This window comes from Colletotrichum gloeosporioides (assembly GCF_011800055.1).
Source record: "Colletotrichum gloeosporioides strain Lc1 chromosome Unknown consensus_36, whole genome shotgun sequence".
Classification (NCBI taxonomy): domain Eukaryota; kingdom Fungi; phylum Ascomycota; class Sordariomycetes; order Glomerellales; family Glomerellaceae; genus Colletotrichum; species Colletotrichum gloeosporioides.
In genome coordinates this window covers 775,686-801,299 of record NW_025544681.1, presented here as the reverse complement: position 1 = coordinate 801,299, position 25,614 = coordinate 775,686, and the positions used below count along the sequence as shown (strand labels likewise).

Sequence of the window (25,614 nt, the reverse complement as noted above, 5' to 3'; positions counted from 1 at the left end):
TGGCGTCGGGGCGTCTTAGCCTTCATTTTTTCAAGCCTCTCCTTTAACTGGAATTTCGAAAACATTGTACACGAAGTCTAAGCAAACTTTTGTCATCAAATCTACATCCAAGTTGTTGGTATATATCTGCTTCTCTACAACGTAGCCATCTCTAGTAGGAGACCGTGAAGTCGTCCCTTCTCACCCACGGTCTTGAGCTCGACCAACTTCTCTCTCAACCCCTCGACCTGCACACCCGTCTTGACAAGCGCTGCCGCACAGGTGATGATTCTCGCGCAAACGGCATAGACGTCGGGCACAGAAGCCCAGCCCAGGGGCCCGTCGTCGGTGTGCTCCTCCCTGGCAAGCTTCAGAAGGGCAGCGAGACCGTCTGAGGTCCATTGCGCCAGCTGCTTGTTGTCCGTGCCACCGGCGACGGTCTCGAAGACGGCTGCCCAGCGGCGCGACTCGCGGACCTCGTCGACGAAGAGGTTCTGCTCTTCGATTGCAAAGAGAGAGTCGTCGAAGCGGAGAGCCTCTGTCAGTTGCGACGCGGCGGTCGTCTGGCCCGTCATGCGGGAGCCCACCAATGCGTGGAAAGACGGCGCGGAGGCATAATTTGCCGACATGTGGCTGAGCAGCCTGTCCGCTGCGTCGAGGGGTGCCAGGGACTGAGAGAGGATGTGCTTTGCTGAGAGGCACGCCTTGTCGCGGACCTCGTCGTCGTCGTCGTTGAGCGCGTCGTAGAGGGCGACCAGGGCGGGCAGGCGGGATGCGTCTGCGTCTGGGGCGGAGACGACGGAGAAGAAGGAGGCGAGGGAGGCGGCCGCCGCGATGCGGGTGTCGAAGGGGGAGGAGTCGTGGCCGGCGGAGGACATCATTGTACCCCAGCCGAGGAGTGATTGCGGGGTGGCATCGCCGCGGAGGAGGAGGGTCGCCAGCAAGGGCCCGCTGGTGCGGATCACGGCGTTGGAGAGGTTGGGGTTTATCGTCTTTGTGTTTGCGTCCTGCCACAGTGTGACGAGGGTTGAGGAGGCAGGGAGGAGGGTGGACTGGTTTGCGGACAGGACGACGTCGATGTTTGAGGCGAGGTTTGTGAGGGCTGCCGCGCGGAGATCGGGGTGGGTTGTCGAGAGGGCGAGGTCGGTGTAGAGGGCTGCGTAGGATGCCGCATCCTCCGGGTTGAGACGGGGGTGGCGCACACTGGAGAGGGTTTCCAGGATAGTGATTGTCGCCTCGACGGAGGTCGTGCTTGTGGACAAGAGGGTATCGCGGAGGGAGGCGGCGGAGGGGTAGGTGTGCACCGCGTTGACGGCGAGTTGTGTGCGGAGGAGGGCGCTTTGCGGCGGCTGAGGGATCGAGACGGGTGTCATAGGGATCGTAAGGGTGAAGTTGGAGATGAGGTTCTGGACCTCGAGGTAAGCCGCGCGGATGTCTGGCGTAGACAAGAAGCATGCAGGAGCGTTTGCGTCGAGGTCTTGGAGGATCGAAGTCAGCCGCGGGATTGCGAGGGAGAACGTTTGAGGGGAGACATCGGAGAGGCGCTCGAAGACGGCCTTGAGGGTGAGGAGGCTGCCGTGAAGGCGGTTGTTGCGATTCGAGACGTCGGAGGCCACAGAGTCGGTGATGATCTTCTCTGCCGCGGTCACCCAGTCGTCATCGCGGAGGAGGAACGAGCAAAGAGCGCGGGCTGCCATTTCACGGACATGCCAGACAGGGCTGCCGAGGTAGCCAGTGACGAGATCGTAGAGCTCGTCTCGTGAGGTATCGGGAGGCCCGGCGCGGCGGATGATGTCTAGGGCGGGGAAGACGGATTCGGCGGCAATGGTGCTCGTGCTGGGCTTCATGACCTCGCGGCCTGAGCGGAGGAGGTTGAGGAGGACGTCGGGGAGGATGGGATACTTGTGGTACTGCAGGCGCGTTGTACGCCCGTCCCAGCCTGCCTCCAGCGTTGCCTTGCTCTCGTTCGTGCCGAAGAGGTTGTCCAGGAGACTGCGGAGGAAGAGCAGACCGCAGTTGCGAATCGCCCAGACTTCCGACTTGAGACTGCCCGCTGCGAGCTCGAGGCACTGCGGGATGTGCGGGGCGGATTTGCCGAGCTGGGTGATGAAGGAGGATTTGAACATGTCCTTGAGACAGTTGAGGGCGTGGACCTGCGGGAGCTTGGTGTCGTCTATCTCGGACACAAAAGCCGGCCTCTGGGCGATGGCCACGAGTTCTGAAATTACGTCGTCAAAGGAGGGCTGCGTTGCGTTGGCCGAAACGATGCCTGTGATCATTGCGGGGATGCCTGCCGAGCGACGAGTTGTAGAGGCCTGGGCAAAGATGCATTCCTTCGTGCCGGCGTACCAGACATCGAGGAGGTTTTGGGATCCGTCGTCCGAGGCATCAAGGTGCTTGACCAGTTGACAGCAGGTCGCAAAGGAGAGCGAGACTGTGTTGAAGGCGCCACGGTGGCGGAGGCTGGACAGTTGGGTGAAGGTCAGGGAGCCGACCGTCGTGAACAGAGAGGTCGACGGGCGGAGGGTCTCTGGCTGGGGCTTTGATTTGAGTGGCAGGACCATGACGCGCATCAAGCTGCTTGACTCGTGAATTGCGCGGAAGCTGTAGCTAAGAAGGTCCTTCGTGTCGAGGCCCTCGAGGTCTTCGAGCTCTTGGGGGAGGTGGCCTTCAGGGGAATCGTCGCAGAGGATGTCTCGGACGGCGGCCCAGATGCGTCCGCAGCACTTGACGATGCGGGTCTGTAGGGCTGTCATGGTTGCGATTTCCGACTCGGAGAACTTCATTTCGACAGCGGCTTGCCAGATGTAGCGGAGGGAGGCGAAGTAGCCGTGGACGGGGGCCTCGAGGACGGCATTGCCAAGGTCGCCCTCGGCGAAGGAGAGCTTGGTCTCGAGGAGGTCAACCAGTCTGGCGATGTGGGCGATTTGGGCGTCTCGGCCGCTGTAGAACCTGAAGAGGAGCTCGTTGGTTCGGGCTACACCGTCAGCGTGGTCGGCGCGAGCCGTTCTTCTGGCAATGTCTCCAGCCCTGGCCAGGAACTCCTCTAAAGTTGGCGAGACTCCTCGCGTCCCGGTGAGGCACTTGAAGCGGCTGTCGGAGAATAGGCTCTTCAAGACAGAAGTGCTGGCTTCACGCACGTCGTCAAAGGGGTCCATGATGAGGTCGAGGAGCGTGCGGGTCCATCTCCCATCAAAGTGGTTGAAGAAGAGACTTTCGTCGTCCTCGGTCTCCCAGGTCTTGGACTGGTCAAACTCGAGCTTGAGGATGAAGATGACTGCCCTCAGCGAGGTGAAGTGCCGTTGAAAGGACGCAGTAGGAATCAACTCTGAGCGAAGGAACCGCAGATACCAAGCCAGGAACTCTTCATGCTGGTGCAAGCTCTCGGTGAGCTTGTCCTCGGGCCAGAATAGGATGTTGGTGCGGTGGTTGGCCTGTTTTGCAGGTTTGGGGGCGGGCTTGGGCTTCCCGTCAGCAGGAGGGGGCAACGCCTTGATGGCCTTGACGCGATCGAGACTCTTCTTCAGGATGAAGATGGCGCCGCGACTCCGCTTGAACATGTCCTTCAGCTTGCTCAGAACTTCCATGCGGAACTTTGCGTCCGACTCTGAAAAGTACGTTTGCAAGTGAACTTGCAGCAGACGCAGAGCTACGGGGGAGTAGGGCCTGGTGGTGGAAGGAGACGCAATGATGAGCGACAGGGCGAGTGAGCGCAGTTCATGAGAGGGATGCGAGAGGACTTTCTGGAGAACCTCCTCTTCCAGCACTACTGACGAGGAATCTTCTTGGACGATGGCACCTGGACATGATAATAAGCAACCGTGTAGATATAGGGGCCGAACGACTCACCAGGCTCCTCAACCATGCCGACCTTCTTGCCAACTTCCAGCACTGCGAGGTTCAGCTGAGCAAGGGTGTCCAACTCGGCGCTAGAATCAGACGCAGACCATGAGCTGTTAATCTGCTGCAGAATCTGGACCGAATCCTTGTGGTCATCCTTGAACAGGGGGAGGAAAACGTATGTCTTGACACCCTCCAAAAGAGAGGGCGTCGCGTCAATGGCGGCTTGAACCCAACGGAGCCAAGCCACGACGCTGAAGCCATCGATGCCCGTTGCTTGGGGGTTCTTCAGAGAACTCTGGCGCAAAGCACGGAAGATGGTCACGATAAACTTGCCGGCAGTGGGGCAAACGTAGTGCATCGTCATCCAGCCGAGCATCTGGCTGAAAAAGTCTTGCCACAGCGCCATTTCAGAGTCCCAACTGCAAGACGGCTGCGTACGTCTATAGCTGGCAGCGATATCCTCGACGGTAAAGACCTTGGTAGCGAAGTAGTCCATGGCCTTTAGTGATGACTTCAACAAAGGCTTGGTGGACTGCGGCCCGATGATGGAGATGAGAGTGTCGAGAACGGTCGTCTTGACCACCTCAGCAACAGCCGAGTCGGGGTTGCGCCTGATCAGAGAAGGCAGTAGTTCCAGAACCAGCTTCATGGACCGGTGCTGCTCCGTCTCGTTCCACTTGATGAAGAAGTTGAACAGGCCCAAGCTGGGCTCCTTGGAGAAGGCCCATTCTCTCAGGGCGGGCTTGCTGGACTTGGAGCTTTGCTCGACGAATCCACACAGCTTCACGCATGAGTTCCCAGAGATGCCTTTTGGCTGGGCGGCAAGAGACAGTAGGTGATCAAACACATCTTGGGCGAGACTAGGGGGTGCAAAAGTCAACCAACTACACCCTCAGAACGAAGTTTTGGAATTTCTTTATTTGGAATATTCTTACGGCGTCCATGACTCCTCCGGCTGCTCCTCGACCCATTTGAGCAGGTCGCTCGGGTTGACGAAACTCTCGTACTTGGGGGCGTCTTGCTTCATTGCGATCTCATCATGGAGGGGCACGGCGAGATGGAGTAGAACTGAGGGGCACAGAAGCGAAGTACTGGCCGAATGAGTGACAGGGGTTGGCGCGATCCTCAGGGTCTCTGTGGCGTATGACGGCGATGCACTGATCTCGTACTTGACTTTCGCACCGAAGTCTTACATAAAAATGCCCGGCGCAAAACGAGTTCGTCAGAGCGATGGTATGCCGTACCGCGCGCCGGGTGACATGCAATGAATTTTCACCGAGGGGCACTACCAGCAAGGTACATGGAGGGGCAGTCGACTCACTGCAGCGGCCGGCGAAGACTCATTCGGCAGGCGGGAGGCGGGCCCCTCAGCCAATCGCCTGCGCCTTCTGGAACGACACGCGCACGGGCCGCACCCACAAGTGGCCATCCCCTCTGCCCTAATTAAAACGAGGCCGCCCCGCCCAAACTTTTTTCGAGCTTTTCCTTCTTTTTTTCGATCCATCACCCAACAACCCATCAACATCTACCGTAAGCACCAGATTACTGGGAGATATCGCCAAGATGTCGAAAATTACGGTCGCCAACGTCCGCGCTCAGGTCGGTGAGCTCCTCGAGTACTCCCTCGAGACCAAGAAGCGCAACTTCCTTGTCAGTATTCCCTCCCCGGGCGGCGTCGCAACACTGCGAATCGAGAAAATCCAGAGACTTGCGCGACGTCAATTGTCACCACAACCGCTAACCCCCTCATAGGAGACTGTCGAGCTCCAGATCGGCCTCAAGAACTATGACCCCCAGCGTGACAAGCGTTTCTCCGGAACCGTCCGCCTGCCCATCGTTCCCCGTCCCAACATGAGCATCTGCATTCTTGGTGACCAGCACGATATCGACCGTGCCAAGCACGGTGGCGTTGACGCCATGTCCGCCGACGATCTCAAGAAGCTCAACAAGAACAAGAAGCTGATCAAGAAGCTCGCTCGCAAGTACGACGCCTTCGTTGCTTCCGAGACTCTGATCAAGCAGATCCCCCGTCTCTTGGGTCCTGGTCTGTCCAAGGGTATGTCGCGTCTCCTCTCTTGCCACAATCGAACAGCAGCTAACAACTCCTCGCAGCCGGCAAGTTCCCCACCCCCGTCTCCCACTCCGACGACCTTACTGGCCGCATCAACGAGGTCAAGTCCACCATCAAGTTCCAGCTGAAGAAGGTTCTCTGCATGGGTGTCGCCGTCGGCAACGTTGGCATGACCCAGGAGGAGCTCGTTGGTAACATCATGTTGGCCATCAACTACCTCGTCTCCCTTCTGAAGAAGGGCTGGCAGAACGTCGGTAGCCTTACCATCAAGGCTACCATGTCTCCCCCCAAGCGCCTCTACTAAGCGCGTCGTTGGTTTTCTACGGCGTCTGTGCTAGAGTACCGTTGGGGCTGCGTCCTCGCGCGCTTGTGATGAGTGCATGAGGCACGCTAGCCTAGGAATGGGAAAGGACTACGGGCAATCATAGGAAGCTCTGCGCTCGGATTAGGAGCCGGCCAATACCACATCCTTTTCCGAATCACCAGTTGTGGGACAATGCGTGACCGTGATTATGTGAATCATGTTTGATGTTACAGGTTTGCCAAGCCCTATTTTGGGCTTGGCTGCTCAGAGCAGTTCATAAACGAAGATATCCGTCAACAGCTCACAGCGCTCACACCACAAAACCGATCTAACATTCGTCTCTGCGCTAAACGCAAGATTTAAGGAATATTGTTTTGTCCACTCCGAGTTAGCAAGGTGCATCAATCAGCCAGAGGCTTCTTAACAGAGCTGTCCAATGACGTCGACAAATTTCTCAGATACTGAGAGATTGGCGGCAGCGTCCTTGGCCGCCCGGTCGGCCTTGCCGTTCCACTGGCGCGGAATTCTCCAGAACTGAACCAGAGTACCCTTGACCTTCAGCTGCTCAATCCTGAGCAGAAGCGTCTCCCACAGGTCACGATTTTTGACGCGGCCGCCAGTGCTCAGATGCCAGTCCTTGCGCATCCATGCCCGCACCCAGTCCGTGGCGCCATTGACGACGTAGGTCGAGTCCGTAGCGATGACAATACTTTTGAAGCCCTCGCCGTACCATTCGCGGAACCGCAGTGCGGCGATGACGGCACGCAGTTCGGCGCGATTGCTGGTGTGTTGGTAAACCTCGCCACCCGGGCCCTGGTTCTCGAGGCGCAAAGAGATCACGCCGGACTCCTTCTCCGAATAAGTGGGCTTGAAGACGAATGCACAGCCGCCGCGAGCCTTCGCGGCGCCGTTGTCGAGGCAGGCTCCGTCGGTGTAGATGAGGGCCTCTGACTTGTCGTAGCGATTTATGAAGCGCACTACATTTGGCATTGCCTTTATACTGACCCCGGGAGGGAAGTGTTCCACTGGGGATAGAGCGTCGTTATCTGGTTCAAACACGATAGGAATGACGTTGCCCAGTGGTTTCTTGTTGATGTCGTCGTCCCGGATGGGCTTGGATTCAATAATGTCCTCCGCGGCGAAGTCGCGCTTACGTCCGTACTTGCTGTTGGCGACATCGTCGAAAGTGACATCACGGGGCAAGGCGTTGATACCAGTGCTGAAGAGCTCTTCGTCTGATGATTCGTCCATCAAGCGGCCCTGGCGGAACTTGCGTTCCAGACGCTCAAGTACGCCCTCTTCCTCGTCTTCGTCGTAGCCGTCTTCTACCTCATAGCTGAAATCAAGGCAGCAGCGACCGCAAACGACTTGGTGGTGAAGCGCGCAGACGGTGATGGTCCGCCCATTGGGCAGGTCGAGATAGTCGATGTCCGGTGGTGAAAACATGGCTTTACCCCGCTTGGCGTTGAGAAGGTTGTGGTAGGCACAAAGATGTAAACGGTGGGGTAGAATTTTCTCTTTGGACCAGAGGGGGAAATAAAGCTGTCAGGAAGTTTCGTGCTTGAACTCAATCAGCTAAGGGAGAACATTGAAGTTGACAGGGAGGATATATTTCGCAAATTACCTGAAGAGTCAAGCTGAAAGTGTAAGTGATGTTGCAAGGAGGGGTGGAAGAAAAAAAAAGGAAGGAATGATTTAGGGTCAGGTCAGGCAGGCGCAAGGAGGTGGAAGTGGCGTCCTTTCGTACCAACCTACCGTAGGCAGGGAAAGACACCCCGACCGGGAAGAAGGAAAGGCAGGAGAAGGAAGAGGGCTGTGGCAGTAACGCCCGATGCTGAAGCTAGGCAGAAGAGCAACATGTCCACGTTATCATTCTGTGTCCTCTCCGATTGAAGTAGCACTTGATCAGTCCCAAGCTTCCGCAAACTGCTGCTGCAAACGGACACGTCGAACGGCCAGGCTTCCCCCGTCCAACCCACGCGAAATTGATCACATCGTGATATGTATGCAAGAAATAACTTGGGTAGCACTGGCGGAGTTTACTCCGAAGACCTGGTACTTTGGGCCCAATCCAATTGTGAGCTGCAGGGACCTGAAGACTGAGGTACTCTTGTGTGTGTGTGAGCGTGTCGACAACATTGGAGCGCAAACAGTAACCTGCACCAAGCCGCTGCCGGTTGATATTATCCGGGCCAGCACCCTGGAGCGTTCCCGCATATTTCCAATAAACCCCAACGTGCTAAGACTCACGGGTTCTCGATCAGAATGTGTTTATCGTGTTTTGAACTGCACAACTAGTCTATAGATAAATCCAGCGTCAGTCGTCGACGTGCATCCCCAAACATGAGCGACCAAACTGCCGCAGAGACGCCACAAAACACAGTCTGCAGCATAGCCTTTCTCAAGCGCAAGGCAGACTTGACGCAGGAGGAGTTCTACCATCACTGGGAGAATGTTCACGGGCCTCTTGTCAGACCCTGGGCCGAGAAGCATGGCTTCATCTCCTACACGCAGGTAAACACGCCACACTCCCGTTGAATTCCTCGACTAAGAACGTTCCCCATCATAGGTCCATGCCGCGCAGGCGATGAACAAAGGAGCAACACCTATAGGACCCGAGTCTGGCGATGCCAACTCTTTGGAGGGCTTCGACGGATGCGCCGTCTTCGAACTGCCCAGCTTCGAGGTGTTTGCAGCCGCTTTCAAGGACGACTACTACCTCAACGTAATTGAACCCGACGAGAAGAACTTTATTGACAAGAAGGCCGGTGTAATGAGGTCCAGGGGCGACATGAGGAAGATCCTGTAGTGTCAGGTTCTGGTGGTGTAGTAATTGAGTGCGCCAAGGTGGACACGACACGAAGCCGCATTTGAACATATGCGATGCGAAACGAAACTGAATTCCACTTAAGTCGGTGGTGGGTATCTATCTAACGTACTTGCTCATGAATCGCTTGTGGAAATCTGAGCGGAGGAGATCCTGTACTCGAGTTAGCAAAGCCGCATAAGTGTCAATCCACACAACAAACTTACGTTGATGAACTCCTTGCCCTTCTTCTCCTCGGTGCCTCTCGCCTGGTTCTTGAAGACGACATCGTCGTCCCATCGTCGCTTCATGGCGAAGTCAGGCTTGTTCAGCAGCGGGTTCCCTAGCGCAATGTCCCGCTCCCTCTCCTCCTCCTCCGCCTTGGCCCTCTCTCGCTCCTCGCGCTCCCTCTTCTCCGCCCTCTCGCGCCTGATCTTTTCCATCTCTCGCTGCAGCTCCGCCTCCTCGTCATCGCTGTCCTCGTCGCTATCGCTGTCATCGTCCTCCTCTTCGTCATCTTCCGAGGAGGCGTCTACATCTCGCGACTCTTCCAATATCCTCCGCCTCTTCGCTTCAAAGTCTTCCTGGCCATCTGCTTGTGATGCCGCCTCCAGCGCGCGCTTCACGCCACCGGCAGGCGCGTCGTCGTCGGCAGCGGATGGGGGAGGAGCACCGCCGTTCTTCTTGGCGAAGTGAGCGGCCTCGGCGGCGAGGAGCTCAGCTCTGAGATCGCGGGGTTCGTCGTCAGCTTCGCCGCCCTGACCGGCCTGGCGGAACTTGAGCTGCGTGTGCGCCGGAAGGAGGCGTTGATGGTAGGCCGGGCCGCGCAGGGCTTCTTTGCCTCGTGCCTGCATTCATTTGTCAGTATTTAAAAGAAAGAACGAATGTATAGATGAGCGTACCGGATCGAAGGTGGGACGGTGAGCGGTAGTCATCTTGGAATGCTGTGTCGAGATGTAGTAGTCGTGTTGATGATTGCAGGTGGCTAAACTCGGTCGCAAAAGGGACCTTCTCCAGATGCACTGCTGCACGCGCAGGTGGTTGACAGGCCCAAGTTTAGCTGCAGGGGTGCTGCGAGCTAAGGCACCCACCGCCCGGCAGAATTTTTGCAGGCGCCCCACCAATACGATTGACCTCAGTAAACACTTCCAGTAATTCAAGAGTGGCTCTCGGTCTGAACCGTGAGAATCGGCCCTTACAGCAAGAGTCCAACCGCCAAAATGCCCAGAGAAGCCGAGCCATCAGCAAATGAGAAGGCATTCGTCACACAAGCTCTCAAGGAGAACTTGAGGCTTGACAGCCGTGAATTCGACCAATACCGAAAAGTTCAACTCACTTTCGGTGATGAGTATGGAGTGGCCAATGTAGAGCTGGGCAAGACAACGTACGGAGATGGTCACATCTTGAGAAGCAAAGGACGTCATGTGCTAACCGATCTTACAGAATCCTTGTCAAAGTCTCAGCAGAAGTCACAGTCCCCTATGCAGACCGCCCATTTGAGGGCATCTTCCAAATCGTCACTGAGCTGAGCCCCATGGCGTCGCCGGCCTTTGAGGTCAACCGCCCAACCGAAGCCGAGGTGCTGCTCTCACGCCTGCTCGAGAAGACGATCCGCCGGTCCGGCGCCCTCGACACCGAGTCGCTGTGCCTTGTCGCCGGCCAAAAGGTCTGGTCTGTCCGCGCCGACGTCCACGTCCTCTCCCACGACGGCAACCTCACCGACGCGGCCTGCCTCGGCGTCATCGCCGCCCTGCGCCACTTCCGCAAGCCAGACACCAGCAACGAGGGCGAGGCCCTCACCATATTCACCCCGGCAGAGCGCGAGCCGGTGCCCCTGAGCTGGCTGCACAGCCCCTTCTGCGTCACATTCAGCTTCTACGGCGACGAGGGCGAAATCACCCTCATCGACGCCAACTGGCTCGAGGAGCAGCTGCGGACGAGCAGCCTGACGGTCAGCTTAAACAAGCACGGAGAGATTAGCCAGATTTCCAAACTCGGAGGGACGCCCGTGGAGGCGGTGACGCTGCTGCACTGCGGCAACGTGGCGCTGCAAAAGGCCAAGGATTTCTCGACGCTGGTGGACGAGAAGCTCGCGGACGACGCCAAGCGGAGGGACAAGGGCGGTCTTATCTCGGAGCTGTTGTCTGCGGAGAATGACAGAGTAGTGGACGCATAGATTTTTCATGCCTGACGTAGAAGGAAAATTGTAAAATGATACCCAGCCACATACGCTCCCTCTGAAATCGTCAAACTTTGGTAGTGAACATCTTCTCCCGTGGGTACTCGTCCTCCTCTTGGGGCCAAACTCCAGAAACGCCGCTCTAATGATTTGTGAAACATCATTGCCTCGTAAACCGAAACGAACATTCCTCGTACGCAGCATCACCGCATCACCGGTGGCCTTGACTCCTTGTTCCACTTCACTCGCGACCTCACCCACTCCACCGCCTCCTTCACGCCCGTCCCCGTCAGCGCACTCACGGGCAGCACCCTCGAGTCGCGGATGCTGCTCGCCTTCTCGCCCTCAAACACCTTCTTCACCAGCCCCTCCTTGATCCTGACAACCTCGACACAATCCTCCCGGTCCTGTTTGTTGGCCAGCACCAGCACGGGCACGCCCTCCGTCTCGGAGTGTTGCAGGACGTCCTCCAGCACCAGGCGGCACTCCTCCAGACGCCCCGAGCTGTCGTGCTCCAGATTCCCGTCGCCGATATCGGTCGAGTCGATGATGAACACGATGGCGTGCGCGGAGGCGTAGTAGCTCTGCCACAGCCGGCGCAGCGAGTGCTGGCCGCCGACGTCCCAGATCTTCAGGTACATGTCCGGCAGGGTGATGGTTGAGACATTCTGGCCGACGGTCGGGACGGTCTTGAGCTTCGGGTCCGGGTGCGAGGGCAGGAAGAACGACTTGACCTGCTCGTGGAAGGTGGTCTTGCCGGCGTTGTCGAGGCCGAGAAGGATGACGGAGTACTCTGCGCAAAAGGAGCAGGTTAGCGAGAGCCGGCCAGACGACGTGTCGTTTCATGTGCGCGAACCTTCTTTACTGGTGGCCAAGAGGTAGAGGCCCTTTGCGAGGTGATACATGATGGGCAGCGGTGGCTTGCGGACAAGCTCGTCGCGCGGTCGAGGGCGGGCGGGGCGGCGTGGCAGGTTATCGGCGACGGAGGCTTCGTTGGCGGCGCAGGGCGGGATGGGGACGATGGAGGTGAGGTGGATGGAGCTTGGAACGGGAGCTGGCGCTGGAGCTTGGTGCTGTCCTCCGGCGCTGACACGCTGTCCGTAGCGCCATCGGTGGGGGCAGTGCAGGGGTTTCAGGGGACTTTGCGTTGGCGGCTCTTCAGCCCTATGCCGCCGTCATGCGTGAGAACCCGGAGAGTCGACTGATTTAAATCTCCGCATGTTCTCATCGTCGGGTGCTTGTTCAAAGCTTCAACTACAGTTCTCCGCCCTGTTGTTGAAGCTTTGGCTCGTAGATCAGGTCATGTTTCTCGAGCGGTTGATTTCTGCATGCCGGATAGCCATCGTTGATTGCTCTTCACATCAGCCAACTTTCTTGTCCGACCCGTCCGTCGTCTTAGCCGTCTACGCCCGTCTTCTGAACCCGACCTGTCTCAAAATGTCACCGTAAAACACAACATTCACGGTGCACCTCATCATGTAGATGTCATTGCGTCACACATACACTTTCACGTCTATTCATCCAGTTCTATCCATCGTCTATGCTCGCTATAACCCCGCCGGCGCCCGCATCACACCCTCACATCTTGGGGATGGTGGTTGCGTATCCCTCAATCACCGCAGTCATCAAACGGTTGGCAATGGCCGTGGGGGGAGGCAGACGGAGGCTGCCCTCCTTGTATCCCTCGGGTGCCGCCTCTCCCAGGCCGCTCACGCCGGTCTTGAGCGCTTCCCTCACAGTCTCGAAAGGGAACCATTGGGCGTCCTCGAGCTCGGGGTCGTTTCCGAGGTCAATGGTCTCGCCATCAGGAAGGGCCTGGGCGATGGCACCGATCATCAAGCTGGCAGGGTACGGCCACGGCTGGCTCGAGTGGATGACGACTCTGCCAACTCTTACACCACTCTCCTCCAAAACCTCGCGGCGGACAGACTCCTCGATGGACTCGCCGGGCTCGATGAAGCCCGCGAGGGTGCTGTACCAGTGGGGAGGCCACCTCTTCTGGCGACCAAGGAGAACCTTCTGGCCGTCGGCAGAGACGACGGCGGCGATCATGGTCGGGTCTGTCCTGGGGAAGCTGATATTGGAGACACCGCCGCGCGTGGGGCATTCGGGCCTGTCAAGCGCAGCCTTGGTTCCGGCAAGATCCGTGGGAGGACACAGGCGCTTGTAGCCAGTGTTCCCTGACAGGGTGGTTTGCCCGCAGCCTGCGCAGAATTTGTTGCGGGAGTTCCAGTCAGCAAGTGACCTGGCCTGGGCGTAGATGCCGGCTGGTGTGCGTTAGCGTATGGAGACTGTGTTGGTTCTCACGGTGACTTACCAGCATCCGGCTCGAGGGTGATGTGCCTGGTGCCCTGGAGGAAGGTGTTGCCCTTGGCAGACTGGGCCTCGATGAGCTGGTTGGCAGCCTCTGCGTACGGGCCCTTGGGGGTCACGTCGACGGCAAACCAAGGACGGCCCTGGAGACCCTTGTACTCAAACGGGACCTTGGCGCCCTCCTCCAAGCCGAGGAAGATGATGAGCGGGCGGGAGACGGAGGAGTCGTAGTTCTTGATAAGGTCCTCCTCGGAAGGCCCAAAGGGGTCCTCCGAGGTCACAGACTTGACATCGTCGAAAGACACGAATGCGAGTTTTGAGGGGGCGCTGGTCAAAGGGCTGAGGTCCTTGAGGAGCATGAAGTTGGTCTCCTTGGCCTGGAAAGCGGATCTGATAAAGGTGTGGTCGGTCCGCAGCCAGCCAACACGATTGAGGGCGCTGCCGGCGAAGTAGTTGACGGTCTCCCGTCCGAACTTCCGGGACAGCATCGAGTCGGGGTGGTCGACGGGTGCAGGGAGATTGGGGATCTGAGAACCCATGCCGAGTTTGGTTGGGCAGCGGTGAAGCTATCGCGGGATTTCCGGGTGCGTGAGTGTGACAGTTGTCGCCGATGCAGGAGACGAGGTGGGTGGCTTGAGCTCTCAGGACCAAGACAATGATTATGGCTGGAGTCTGTCAAGCAATCACTTGGAGTGTTCCTGGAGATGCAAATATTCAAGACGTGTAGTGGCGGCGGGCTGTCCCGGCTGATTAATCAGATGTAAGAGACACGGATGGCGGGGACGCAATGCGATGGAGCCGTGACGGTGAATCACGACTCGCCGCCTGAGCTCCGATAAATGGAGCTTCCGGAGATCCCCTGTGGGAGCAGAGCAGCCGTGCGGGAGCAGGCCATCGACTGGTCATTACCTGCCCGCCCTAGGTAGGTAGGTAGGTACCCGGAGTTGTCGCGGCATTCGGCCTGACACCCGCCAGCGACAGACGCCAACACTGCCCGACGCATCAGGTACAGCTCTGTTGCAAGAAGCCAGACAGATTGCGAGCCTTTTTCCAGCGAAGGAGACCCCGGGATGAGCTGGTGACAGAGGGACGGTACTCCAATGGCAGCCCGCGACAAGTCAGATGTCAAGTGAGATGAGGTGCTTAAGCTTATCTCCACTCCGACTTGGCCCCCGAAATCGCCCAGAACATCGAGGTCCAGTGGATTGGGGGATCTTGCCGAGGCGAAAATTCCGATTTCTTAGTCATCGCCCACCACCCACTGCCCAGGGCGTTCCCAGTCCAGCACTGGAGGACGAGCTGAGTGCACTAATCCTGCACAGCAGCACCTGGTAAAAGTGGGCGTTTCAGCGCGTCTTAGCGTCTCTTCCCCCGCATTTTGGCGACCCTTTCCGGCGACAGCGGGCAATAGCGGTGACGTCGTGGCACCTCGCTAAGGTAAGCTGCAGCTGGCGAAATACCTGCTGGCGCACGTGTCCGCCGATGGCGCGAGCGAGCGCCGAAGCGGAAGTGGGAGGGAGCAGCTTTCCAATTTTTCGACTCATTTTCGCAAATGTCTTGTCCATGGAAAAGTCTTTCCTCTCGACATCGCCAGGATTTGTAGGACACCCCTTTTTTGCTATTGCCGTTGCTAATATCGAGTCGGCAATTCCTTCACTAGACTAATTGATCGTTTCCCTTCCTTCTCCAGGATCTTTTCTTCTTCTCCTTTGTTTCCTCGTATCGTTGTCTCCTTTGTGGTACCACTTTGTCGCATCACGCCTCCGACCTGCGCATCATCATGGCTCCCCCTACCGAGCCACTCAACCTCGACGTTGAGGCCATTTCTGGCATTTGCGGGTAAGTTTGACCACGCCCACCTGCAAAATCTACAGCCTCTGACCTAATTGCGTCTAGCTCCATCTCAATTGCTTGCTGGGTTGTGGTCTTCTCCCCCCAGATACTCGAAAACTTCCGTCGCGGCAGTGCCGACGGTCTGTCACTGCAGTTCATCATTGTCTGGCTGGCTGGCGATGTCTTCAATATCTTGGGCGCCGTCCTTCAGGGCGTTCTCCCGACCATGGTGAGTCACGACCCATGCATGCCCCAAGCATCGATGACCCTGGCTAACGCTATGACTTCTTGCCCAGATCATCCTCGCCATCTACTACACGATTGCCGACATGGTTCTGCTGGGACAATGCTTCTACTACCGCGGCTTCACCTGGAAGGACGAGGTGGTTCCCCCGACCCCGAAGCCGCGCAACCGCACCGGCGAGCCGAACGAGCGGACCGGCCTCCTGCCCGCGTCGGCGATCGAGCGTGAGCGCCGAGGCTCCGACTGGTCCCATCTCTCCCCTGCCGTGCCAATGCGCCCCGAATCCGCGCCCGCTCCCCCGCCGAGGCCCTCGACCGTCCTGCAGGCGATTGCCTGGAACACCACCGCCATCATCATGGTTTGCGCTGCCGGTGTCCTCGGCTGGTTCCTCAGCCGCGGGTACTCCGACAAGGAGCCCGACCACAGCAACAGCGACGAAGACTCCCTGGAGTTCAACACCCTCGGCCAGATCTTTGGCTGGCTCTGCGCCGTCCTGTACCTCGGCTCCCGTTTGCCTCAGCTCCTTCTAAACTACCGCCGCAAGTCCACCGAGGGCGTCAGCATGCTCTTCTTCCTGTTCGCCTGCCTCGGCAACTTGACCTACGTGCTGAGCATCTTTGCCTTTGAGCCCCGCTGCAAGAATGAGTGCTCCCCGTCCGAGGCGAACCGCATCTACGGCCGCTACATGCTGGTCAACCTCAGCTGGTTGGCCGGCAGCTTGGGTACTCTGTTCCTCGACATGGGCATCTTCGCGCAGTACTTCATGTACCGCACCGACGGCGAGCTCAGCGACATTGAGGAGGAAGATGACGAGAGCATCGACGAGGATCGCTGGGATCAGCGACCGCTCCTCGCGCGTGGTGACTCGTCATACCCCTAGACGAGGCACATGCCTGATGTTTAATTGTTGTTAAAGTACTGCATATACGGAAGTAATTTTGGCGCATTTTGAAAAGGAAAAGGGGGCAATCATTTTACAAAAGAAATCTTGCATTGTGGGGTTACAGTCGGCGCAATAAAAACGGTCATCACATCTGGAAAATAAAACGGGACAGGTCCGCAGAGGTAGATCATTTGACATAGATCATCTGATGACTGCTCTAGAAAAGAATTGAATTCAGCTTGCATACTCATCCATTTCTTCTACAACCACCCAATCCTCTTCCAGAAGAAGCTCGCTCCGCCCATGAGAGCAGTCACGCCCGTGAAGATGATCAAGGTGCCATACCCGCTGCCGTACCCATGTGCCAACTCGCCCTTCCACGGGGAACCGCTGATCAAGGCCTCGCTCAGCGGTCCCGAGATAACGTTGCCGATGCCACGCCCGGCAGCCAACATGCCAAAGACCATGCTCGAGTCGACGCCGCGCTCCTTTTCACGCTCGTGGTCGGTGACCTGCTTCATGATACCGGGCCACGCCGAAGTATACGCGCCAGCAAAGAGCCCGTACACGACGCAGAAGAGGTACAGCACGCCCAGGCTGGACGAGAAGCCCCAGATGAGGAACGTGCCGAGCGCGGCGCCGACGCTGGCGAGCATGATGCACGACGGGGCCGAGAAGCGGTCGACGAGCGAGCCCATGCCGATGCAGCCGAACACGGAGGCGACGTTGACAAGGAGGAGCGTCAGCGCGGATGGGAAGGCCGAGGCGCCGAGCGAGCTCTGGGCGTACATGGGCAGGTAGATGCCCGGGAGGAAGAAGCCCAGCGCCTCGACGATGTTGGCGAGCTGGTGCAGCACAAAGGGGCGGCTCAGCATGAACTTGAGGTTTTTGAAGGGCGCGGCGTGGATGGGCGAGAGCGACATCTGCGAGACGGGCAGGCGCGGCTTGATGAAGAAGGCGAGGGGCGCGGTGAGGCCGAAGAGGACGCCGGACCAGATGCGCAGCGTCGTGCGGAAGCCCACGGTGCCGAGGAGGTACTCCAGCAGGAGGGGGATGATGACGCCGCCGAGGCCGGTGCCAGACCACATGACGCCGTAGGCGAAGCCCTTGCGGCGGACGAACCACTGGTCCATGTAGAGGATGCAGGGCAGGTAGGCGATGGAGCCGCCGACGGCGTAGAAGATGCCCTGGGTCACGATGAGGTGGGGCACGGTCTGGGAGAAGGAGGACATGGCGAGGGCGATGCACATGATGAAGAGGCCCAAGATGGGTGCGTGGCGGCTCTGGTGGGGGAAGAGGCGGAGGAGGCCGATTACGAGGAAGCCCGAGAGGTACATGATTCCCTGAGGAGGTTAGTATCCGGGGCATCTGGGGCTCGTCGGATTCATACCATGGCGCAGGTACCGATGACTGCGATGTTTGGTTGCCCGGCGAAGGGGGCGTTGGTGGAATAGTAGTTTTGGAAGACACCAAAGGCGAAGGGGAAGCCCCATACGAGCACCTCGATGGCGAAGCACGCGGCGAGGTAGAGCCATGCCTGCTTGCCGCCGTCGACGGGAGGGAGCGAATCGAATTCCTGGCTGGAGTGATGGTTGTCCTGGACGTTGTCGTCGACGCCGGAGGCAGACTCGGGGGTCTCTGTGGCGTACGGATCCCGAAGAGGCGGGGTCGCCGCGGGGGGAGGTGCCATTGGGGCCGGGCCAGCCCCGGCGCGGAGGTGTCTCAGCTCGGTTTCTGAGGTTGACATTGCTTCCGACTCTTCTGGCGGCGTCAATTGCAAACACTTTGTTGTCAATCGACGATGTGAAAAAGTGCTGCAGAGTTGATCGGGAGCCGTTCCGGTGGGAGCTTTAAAGTCTGAAGGGTTGCAGAGGTAGCGGGGATCGGCTCGGATTGAGTGCCCACACTGCGCCCTCCGCTTGACGGCTGTTGATCCCTTGACTGGGGTTCGGCCAACCGAGGGCGCGCGCTAATCGCACTGCATCAGATTTTAGGGGTCTTGTTGGTGCTAAGGTTAGATGGGGCCAACATTTTCAGGTCTTTCTCTGGTCACTCTGTGCTCTCTCGGGGAGGTTTGTTCGAATTGCATGTAAGCAGTGTCCTGCCGGTGCACCTGACCGGAGATATCACCGAGTCCACCGGGTCCGACTCCGGTTTCGGGCCCACTCAGTCCGTGTTATACGGCACTGGCTCATGACACTGCAGCACGCAGGGAACGCTGGTGGCCGAGATGGAGTCTTGTGCATGCATCAATCAGTTAGGATGCTGCATTTCGTATGTCTCTTCACGTGGGCGATCCGCCAGTCTTGATTAGACCCGGCTTGCTCGCTCAACTTTGCAAGTCCCGGCAATCTACATACGACATCTGGCAAGCAATTTTGGAAAAGTGATGTCTTACAATCTCGATACTATTCTGGCTTGAACTACATCAAACCGCTACATCAAACCGCATCATTTCCAACCTCGACTCCATTGGATCCTCCATCTGAAGTCGGCGGTTTCGCAATGAATCCTTCCCTTAACCCCGACGAAACCCGCTCGAACTCCAAACACGCCGCTTCCAAGTCAAGCAACAGATTGTCTCTCTTGAATCGTCCACCAAGGGCTGAAGAATATTCTGGGCGCCGCAACCCTGCAGCCCGTAGTACCACGTCAGATCGCCCACCATTGTAAGCGGCGATCGCTCGGATTCGGGCCCAGAAGAAGGAAAAAAGAACCCATCAATAACCCGATCATTGGTTGGCAGCCCGAGTCAGCCCATGGCGGGTTCCCGGGATCTCTTTACTTTAACTGCCACCGAACAGCACCCTTTCTTAGCATATCCGTCAACTAAAAATGCCGCGTCACATATTAGCATGCCAATGAACGTAAACTAGCAAGCCTCAAAATAGCCCGTAGTCGCATTCTCACAAACCCCTCCTGCAGCCAACATCCGCCGTCTCATCTTCCGCTCTCCGTCATCCCTCACTCTCGCATGAATCCATTCAGGACAGGCACTGAAAGGCATCTTCGTCCCAAGAGGTAATGTCAAGGCAGGAACAGACTTTCCTTCCGACGCAACCTTCCCACAGTCTGTCGCTCCTCAGTGCCGACCGCATGCCCGCGTTTGGCGTCACCCCTCGCTGAGGTCATTCCCCCCCACCACGAACACCACCTCAAGGATCCCCCACCATCCACGACAGCAGGCACACCACGAGGTCAGGCGAAGGAGCCTTGTCTCGCACCGCCGCCCGCGACTCGATGAAGGGATATCCCGAGCTCGCGTCACGCTGCCAGCCGCTTCACCTTCCTATCCCAAGGTGAACAGCCCTCGGCTGGCGGCCGAACAGCTTCTGTGGTAATCCTCAAACCCGCAGCAAACACCGGAACGCGCAGCACGACCTGCAAGTGCCGCCTGATGCAAGCCCGGTCCATCCTTGCAGCTTTTCCTTTGAAATCCGTGTATTCACACAACGGACGTCGTACCAACACCCCGGTCTGGCACTCTTTTTCGGACCACTCGTCTGGCTCGGATTAAGTTGCCCTGAGCTTTAATTCTCTTTTTCCAGGCCAAGGCTTTCTTCCAGCTGCAGCCAGTCTGCCTTCCGTTATGCAGATGGGGGCCCAGAGAGACCCCCGGACCTGGCGAGGGCGGCGCGCGGTCCACGGTTTCTGATTGTTCTACGGGCTGGTCTTCGAATCTTCTGCTCATTAATAAAAAGGATTTCCCGCACGTCCTCGTGTTTGGTCTGTGGCTTTCTCTTCCCTTTTTTCCTTGTTGTGCCTGAACCTTCGACCCGTGTTTCCAACGTTACATCGACACCTTTGGTTTCGAAGCTGAAAGAATCACCGGCCCTCTTCTGTCCGAGTCGACGCGACGACATACAATACCCGGCGGCTCCCATCCATCGAAGAACTTGGCTATTCGAGGACGAATTAGTCTCACCCCCTGTAATACGTAATATTCAAAATGTCGGGTCCGGTCGAATACAACCAGATGCCAAGGGAGCCTGCGCCGGCGATGATTGTGGAGCCGAATCATTCCGAACAACCCGTGAGTTCCGCCGTCACCCACGATTTTCGGTCTCTGGACTCGAACAGCAGCTCTTCGCCCCATAATCGAGATGACACGCGTGATCTCACGCTGACAGTTTTCACCAGCGCGCGGTAGAGCCCATGAAGATGGAACAGTCAACGTCCCTTCGAGGAGGTAAAGCAGACGGCGGAGTAAGCAAAGCCCTCCAGCTCCCAACCCATGATTCTCCTCGTCAACTTCCCCAAACTTGACCACGTCTTGTAAAAGTCCTGTCGTTTTCGCAAACCACATCGACGCGCTCAAGTCGCACGTAGGTTCGGGGAGGTTGATGCTCGAGACTCACCATTGGAATTTCAAACAGCTAACAAACAACTCTCACCTGCTGCAGGCCATCTGCTGCGGTATCTGCGCTGGCCTCTGCTGCTTCGAATGCCTCGAATGTTGCTGCTGCTGCTGTTAGTCGATCTCGGCGGCGGCCCGATCAGATGTCACAACGAGGCACCGACCGGTTGCTCCTCATTCTTCATTCTTGTAGATCGAATTCCCGAGTCGGCGTCGACGAATACGAAGCGACCGCTCTGAACCCCAATCCGCGCAAGCGGCGGGCGACTTGTATGAGGACTTATGAATTTCACGGACGGAAAGGGACGGGCGCATTTGCACATATACCAAGGCCATGAGATTTTTCATGCGCCACCAAGATCATGTATAAATCTTTAGAACAGTTTCTAAACAATTGTATTTGGGTATTTCAAGCTTTCTTCGCGGCGCGCGCATCATCCACGGCTGCCCGCTCGGCTTCTTGTGTCTTCTCGAACCTCGGCGCGGAGGTGGTGGTTGTACACGGCGTCTATCCTGTCAAACGCATGCTTGACTCTAGGTAATGAGACTCTCGTTTAGGTCGTTTGTCTATCGTCATCTTTTGTTTGCATCTTGACTTCGTAGCTTTTTACAACTTGGCGCGAGGCTCCTCAGGACTGTCACCTGTGTTAGTGTATCGTTGGAAACCTTTAAGAAGAAGACTTACGCAGCAAGCTTCTCGGTAGCCTTCATGATGGCACCGCCAAGCTCGGTGTTGACCTTGGAGAACATCTCGTAGGTGCGCGAGCGGACCTCGGGGACAGCGCCGGAGAGAGCGCCAGAGATGTTCTTGACAAAGTTCTCCTGTTGGCCGGGCGTGCGACCGAGGACCTTCCACAGACCGTTGGCCTGCTCGTAGTCATCTGCGGTGATGGGTCCGAAGAGATCCTCGACGACCTTGCCAGTCCACTGCTCGTGAGAGCTGGCAGCCTTGACAGGGACGTAGTTGATAGGGCGGAAACTTGAAGGGTAGTTCTGAAGGAGGTCAACAAAACTGGCATGAACAACGCTGACAGAATTTCAACTCACGGGGTTAGCACCGTAGTTGCCGTTGACGGCCATGGCACCATCTCTTTGGAAGGGGTTGAAGGCATTGAGGGGCTGGTTGACGGGGATCTGCTGGTAGTTGACACCCAGACGGTGACGATGGGTATCAGGGTAAGAGAACAGACGGCCCTGGAGGACGGGGTCGGCTGAGGGCTCAACACCGGGAACCAAGTGGGAGGGCGAGAAGGCAACCTGCTCGATCTCGGCGAAGTAGTTCTCAGGGTTTTTGTTGAGAGTGAGCTTGCCGAAGGGCCTCAGAGGCACCTCGCTCTGAGGCCAGACCTTCGTCAAGTCAAAGACGTTCCACTTGAACTTCTCAGCCTGCTCAGGAGTCAGGGTCTGGACGTAGACGGTCCAGCTGGGGTGGTCGCCCTTCTGGATAGAGTCGAACAGGTCCTTGGTGTGCCAGTCGGGGTTCTCAGAAGCCATCTTGCCAGCCTCTTCAGCAGTGAAAGTCTTGTTTCCCTGATCGGTCTTCAAGTGGATCTGAACGTAGAGGAAAGAGCCGTCGGGCTTGGTCCACTTGTGCGTGTGGCCGGAATAACCGTTCATGTGTCTGTAAGAGTAAGGAGTTCCACGATCAGAGAACAAATGCATCAATTGATGAACGCATTCATGGTGAGTCGACCAGTAATCGAAAGCCTGAATCATTTAGAATTAATCTTGTGAACTGGAATTGAGGTTTACGAACCATGTTGGCATCTGTAAGGTTGGTTTGGGGGTGACGCTTTTGGGTGTGGATGAAGACCTGCAACACCACGTCAGTCTAAGCTCGGAACAGCAACTTGTACTATCGAAAGGAACGTACCGGGAAAAGACTGGGATCTCTAATGAAAAAGACGGGAGTGTTGTTGTAGACCCAGTCCCAGTTGCCCTCCTCGGTGTAGAACTTGATGGCGAAACCGCGGGGGTCGCGCGCAGAGTCGGCGGAACCCTTCTCTCCGCCGACGGTAGAGAAACGAACGACGGCCTTGGTCTTCTTGCCGACCTGGTTGAGCATGTTGATCGAGGTGATGTCGCTGATGTCGTGGGTGACCTCGAACTGTTGTCGCATGTCAGTGTCTCGCCTTCAGAGACCGCCCGCTGTTCCGCCATACCTCGCCATAAGCACCGGCACCCTTGGCGTGCACGACACGCTCGGGAATGCGCTCGCGGTCAAAGTGAGCAAGCAGATCGATCAGGTGGAAGTCCTGGAGCAGGAGAGGTCCGTTGGGCCCGGGACGCTGCCAGTGCTGGGGGTTCTGGACCGGCGCGCCATTGGAGGTGGTGTAAGTCGGCTTCTCGTTGTACCGGTAGGTGGAAGGGGGCTTCTCGTCGGATCCCATCGTGTCGGCTGTCTCTCGAGTCGAGGATGAGACTACGGGGGTTCGGATGTGGGAGGGCGGGTTGGAGGGTTACACTGCTAGAGTGTTGTTGCTTAGCTGCTTGAGTCCAAGTTGGATATCAAGAAACAGAAGCGGCAATTGGCAATTCAGATCAAAAGAAGATCAAAGAGGATCTCCAGGGGTCCAGCGGGAGGGAAGGGGAAACATAAATACTTGCAAAGCTGCGCGCAGAGAAAAAGAAATGCCCCCGGGCAATCCATCCAGCTTGCGATGGGGCCCTCACCTCGGCCCCTCCCCATCGTGCTCCAGTTTCTCTCCTTCTCTCCCCCCATTTCTTTCGGGTTTTGGGGACCTTCTCCCACTCAGGGCGCTCAAGTTACGAAGCAGAAGCCAGGGCACGACATGCGTCGACCGGCAGGGATGCCATCAGATTTGAGAAGCTCCGGCACGACACGGCCAATGGAATGTCACATAAATGCAAGCTTGGGGTGTTGAGATCCACACGAAGCTCCATTTCGAGGTTTCCTAGCGCTCTTCAGCCCCCTTGTCGCTCCACCCGTGGCTTTTCACTGAGTTGTGTCTAAACGATTCAGCAGCAAGACGATCGGCTATCCTTCTGTCTGTTGCCCAACTTAAGGTAGAACTCAACCTCGGCTCACCTCTTGCCCGCCGGGCAACGTCTTTAGACGCACGTAGCCGCGTCTGTTGCGTTAAAGAGCTCACAGGCAACGCTGTGCCGTCGGGAGACACCAGCACATCCGGCAAGGGTCAGCAGTGATGTATGCTTGTGAGACGGGACATGCGCTCATCCTCGGCTCACACACGTCGCCTGGCCCCTCCGACAACGGCATGGTCCCACAGCAACCTCTGCCAAGTTGTCTTCTGCTGCCGGGTACACCAGTCATGTCCCGGTGCTACTGACCTCCCCAGATGTTGCGGGGGAGACGCTCTGCGCCGGGACGGTTGTCGTCAAGTTGGAGAGGTTCCAGCCTCTTGAGCGATGCGGAGAAAACTCGCTGAGACGGATGACAGCCAACATGGATTTGGCCGGTACAGCATGTCGCCTGTGACCAACGACTCTGGTCCTATGGATCCATCAGACCACCCCTATGCACCTCGACGGTTAGGCTAGCTTTGCGACTGTCCAGAATTCCCGGCCAGTAGACGTCTGAAGAGGAAAAGATGTTGCAAGTCGAGCAGCGCGCCAATCGGCTGTGCGCGACGAGGTTCATGCCTGTATGCCTCCAGACTACACTCGACATTCAAACACCATCGGCCTTTGGATGAACCACGCGGACGACATCCAATGCGAGTGAATCTCTCCATTGCCCGACAAGTCGACCGTCGTTCATGCTATGTGCGAATTTCTGTTTCTGTTCCAGACGCGAGCCAGAGACAGCGGGATTCCCACATCGTGTATTTTACCTAAATCGGGAAAAATGCAGGAGAGCAAATGACATCATTGGTCAAAGACAGGCAGGCCTCGCCGGGAAGCGTCCTATCGCGATGGCCTTCCCTGTCCCCGGAGTGGAGCGGGAGACGGCAATCCTGCGCACACCGCCGAGCTCGCGACATGTCTGGATGGCTTACCACGCAACAGAGTCGCGTCCAGCCTCGACGTTTTTCCATTGCCGGAAAGGGAGAAAGTGGCAGCTCGCGTCCTCACATGATCGGCCTTCGGTTCGCATTCCGCTACGGCCGGCTGGCGTTCCGACCGCTGCTGCGCCGAGACCGCCGAGATTTTGGCTCGCATCTCGGTGATATCCCGGAGGTATCCGGACTTTGGCATAACCTTTGATGTGCGACTTTTGGATTGAAAGCCTCACATGCGAATCGTAAAACTAAACCAAAGTTAAAATATTAAAGAGCCCAAGGAATCAAGTTATCTAGTCAGAGCATTTCGGGAGAACCCGACTTTTGATGGAGAGATGGCTTGTTCCGGGGGCACTCCACCATCGTTGGCGGAGAAGCTACGGAATGGGGTCGGTCGAACGCGGAAAGATGCCGAGCCCTGTATGTGTGGCGTTCCGAAGCTGCCAGTCAGTCAAGGGATGTCAACATGAAGAAACTCAGCACATTAGAATCTGTAACAATTGTCAATCGCTGTCTGTTGTCCCTCTTTCTTGTTGACTCGGGGAGCGCCAGCTTCGTCTCCATCGCATATGAGAGCCTTCCGCGGCGAAGCAATCACAGATAGAGGGCCTGGGGATGCAGCATTTCTTACCAAAGATGAGTTTTGCATTTGTCAAAGTCACCGTGTTTTCACTCCTTTGCGGAAGTCTTCCTCTTCAAATGGAGCATAGGAGTTGGCAGATCGACTGGTATCTACCGTCGATGACTACCATTTCCTCCGTCTGTCTCTATCCGCCCATCTTGCACCTCGTTCTCTGCGTCAAGTCTGCTTCTGCCAGA

At 57.3% G+C, this 25,614-nt stretch overlaps 10 protein-coding genes across 10 annotated transcripts; 4 read left to right on the top strand and 6 right to left on the bottom strand.

Annotated features, from left to right (window-relative positions):
- Positions 1–134: 134 nt before the first annotated feature.
- On the bottom strand, positions 135–4,849 carry GCG54_00006138 (uncharacterized protein; the record flags this gene model as incomplete). The annotated part of the gene is made up of 3 exons (XM_045406152.1): positions 135–3,778; positions 3,829–4,682; positions 4,758–4,849. The coding sequence occupies 3 exons, from the start codon at positions 4,847–4,849 to the stop codon at positions 135–137; spliced, it is 4,590 nt and encodes a 1,529-aa protein (XP_045265535.1).
- A 536-nt stretch (positions 4,850–5,385) lies between these two features.
- GCG54_00006137 (60S ribosomal protein L10a) lies at positions 5,386–6,197 on the top strand (the record flags this gene model as incomplete). The annotated part of the gene is made up of 3 exons (XM_045406151.1): positions 5,386–5,472; positions 5,575–5,878; positions 5,935–6,197. The coding sequence occupies 3 exons, from the start codon at positions 5,386–5,388 to the stop codon at positions 6,195–6,197; spliced, it is 654 nt and encodes a 217-aa protein (XP_045265534.1).
- Positions 6,198–6,617: 420 nt separating this feature from the next.
- GCG54_00006136 (Ribonuclease H) lies at positions 6,618–7,643 on the bottom strand (the record flags this gene model as incomplete). The annotated part of the gene is made up of 1 exon (XM_045406150.1): positions 6,618–7,643. One exon carries the CDS (start codon positions 7,641–7,643, stop codon positions 6,618–6,620), a length of 1,026 nt encoding a protein of 341 aa, XP_045265533.1.
- An 897-nt stretch (positions 7,644–8,540) lies between these two features.
- Positions 8,541–9,006, top strand: GCG54_00006135 (uncharacterized protein; the record flags this gene model as incomplete). Its single annotated transcript, XM_045406149.1, has 2 exons — positions 8,541–8,711; positions 8,767–9,006. 2 exons carry the CDS (start codon positions 8,541–8,543, stop codon positions 9,004–9,006), a joined length of 411 nt encoding a protein of 136 aa, XP_045265532.1.
- Positions 9,007–9,123: 117 nt separating this feature from the next.
- On the bottom strand, positions 9,124–9,938 carry GCG54_00006134 (Pre-mRNA-splicing factor cwc15; the record flags this gene model as incomplete). The annotated part of the gene is made up of 3 exons (XM_045406148.1): positions 9,124–9,177; positions 9,231–9,851; positions 9,906–9,938. The coding sequence occupies 3 exons, from the start codon at positions 9,936–9,938 to the stop codon at positions 9,124–9,126; spliced, it is 708 nt and encodes a 235-aa protein (XP_045265531.1).
- A 285-nt stretch (positions 9,939–10,223) lies between these two features.
- Positions 10,224–11,179, top strand: GCG54_00006133 (Exosome complex component rrp45; the record flags this gene model as incomplete). Its single annotated transcript, XM_045406147.1, has 2 exons — positions 10,224–10,387; positions 10,447–11,179. 2 exons carry the CDS (start codon positions 10,224–10,226, stop codon positions 11,177–11,179), a joined length of 897 nt encoding a protein of 298 aa, XP_045265530.1.
- A 206-nt stretch (positions 11,180–11,385) lies between these two features.
- On the bottom strand, positions 11,386–14,034 carry GCG54_00006132 (putative NADH pyrophosphatase; the record flags this gene model as incomplete). Its single annotated transcript, XM_045406146.1, has 4 exons — positions 11,386–11,975; positions 12,039–12,346; positions 12,765–13,449; positions 13,500–14,034. The coding sequence occupies 4 exons, from the start codon at positions 14,032–14,034 to the stop codon at positions 11,386–11,388; spliced, it is 2,118 nt and encodes a 705-aa protein (XP_045265529.1).
- A 1,151-nt stretch (positions 14,035–15,185) lies between these two features.
- On the top strand, positions 15,186–17,256 carry GCG54_00006131 (putative vacuolar amino acid transporter YPQ1; the record flags this gene model as incomplete). Its single annotated transcript, XM_045406145.1, has 4 exons — positions 15,186–15,334; positions 15,392–15,557; positions 15,625–16,432; positions 16,904–17,256. Coding segments are annotated over 4 exons (1,476 nt in total), but the record flags the coding sequence as incomplete, so codon positions are not given.
- On the bottom strand, positions 16,716–18,202 carry GCG54_00006130 (uncharacterized protein; the record flags this gene model as incomplete). The annotated part of the gene is made up of 2 exons (XM_045406144.1): positions 16,716–17,798; positions 17,846–18,202. 2 exons carry the CDS (start codon positions 18,200–18,202, stop codon positions 16,716–16,718), a joined length of 1,440 nt encoding a protein of 479 aa, XP_045265527.1.
- A 3,217-nt stretch (positions 18,203–21,419) lies between these two features.
- Positions 21,420–23,202, bottom strand: GCG54_00006129 (Peroxisomal catalase; the record flags this gene model as incomplete). The annotated part of the gene is made up of 6 exons (XM_045406143.1): positions 21,420–21,447; positions 21,498–21,805; positions 21,860–22,519; positions 22,569–22,625; positions 22,686–22,919; positions 22,975–23,202. The coding sequence occupies 6 exons, from the start codon at positions 23,200–23,202 to the stop codon at positions 21,420–21,422; spliced, it is 1,515 nt and encodes a 504-aa protein (XP_045265526.1).
- Positions 23,203–25,614: the final 2,412 nt, after the last annotated feature.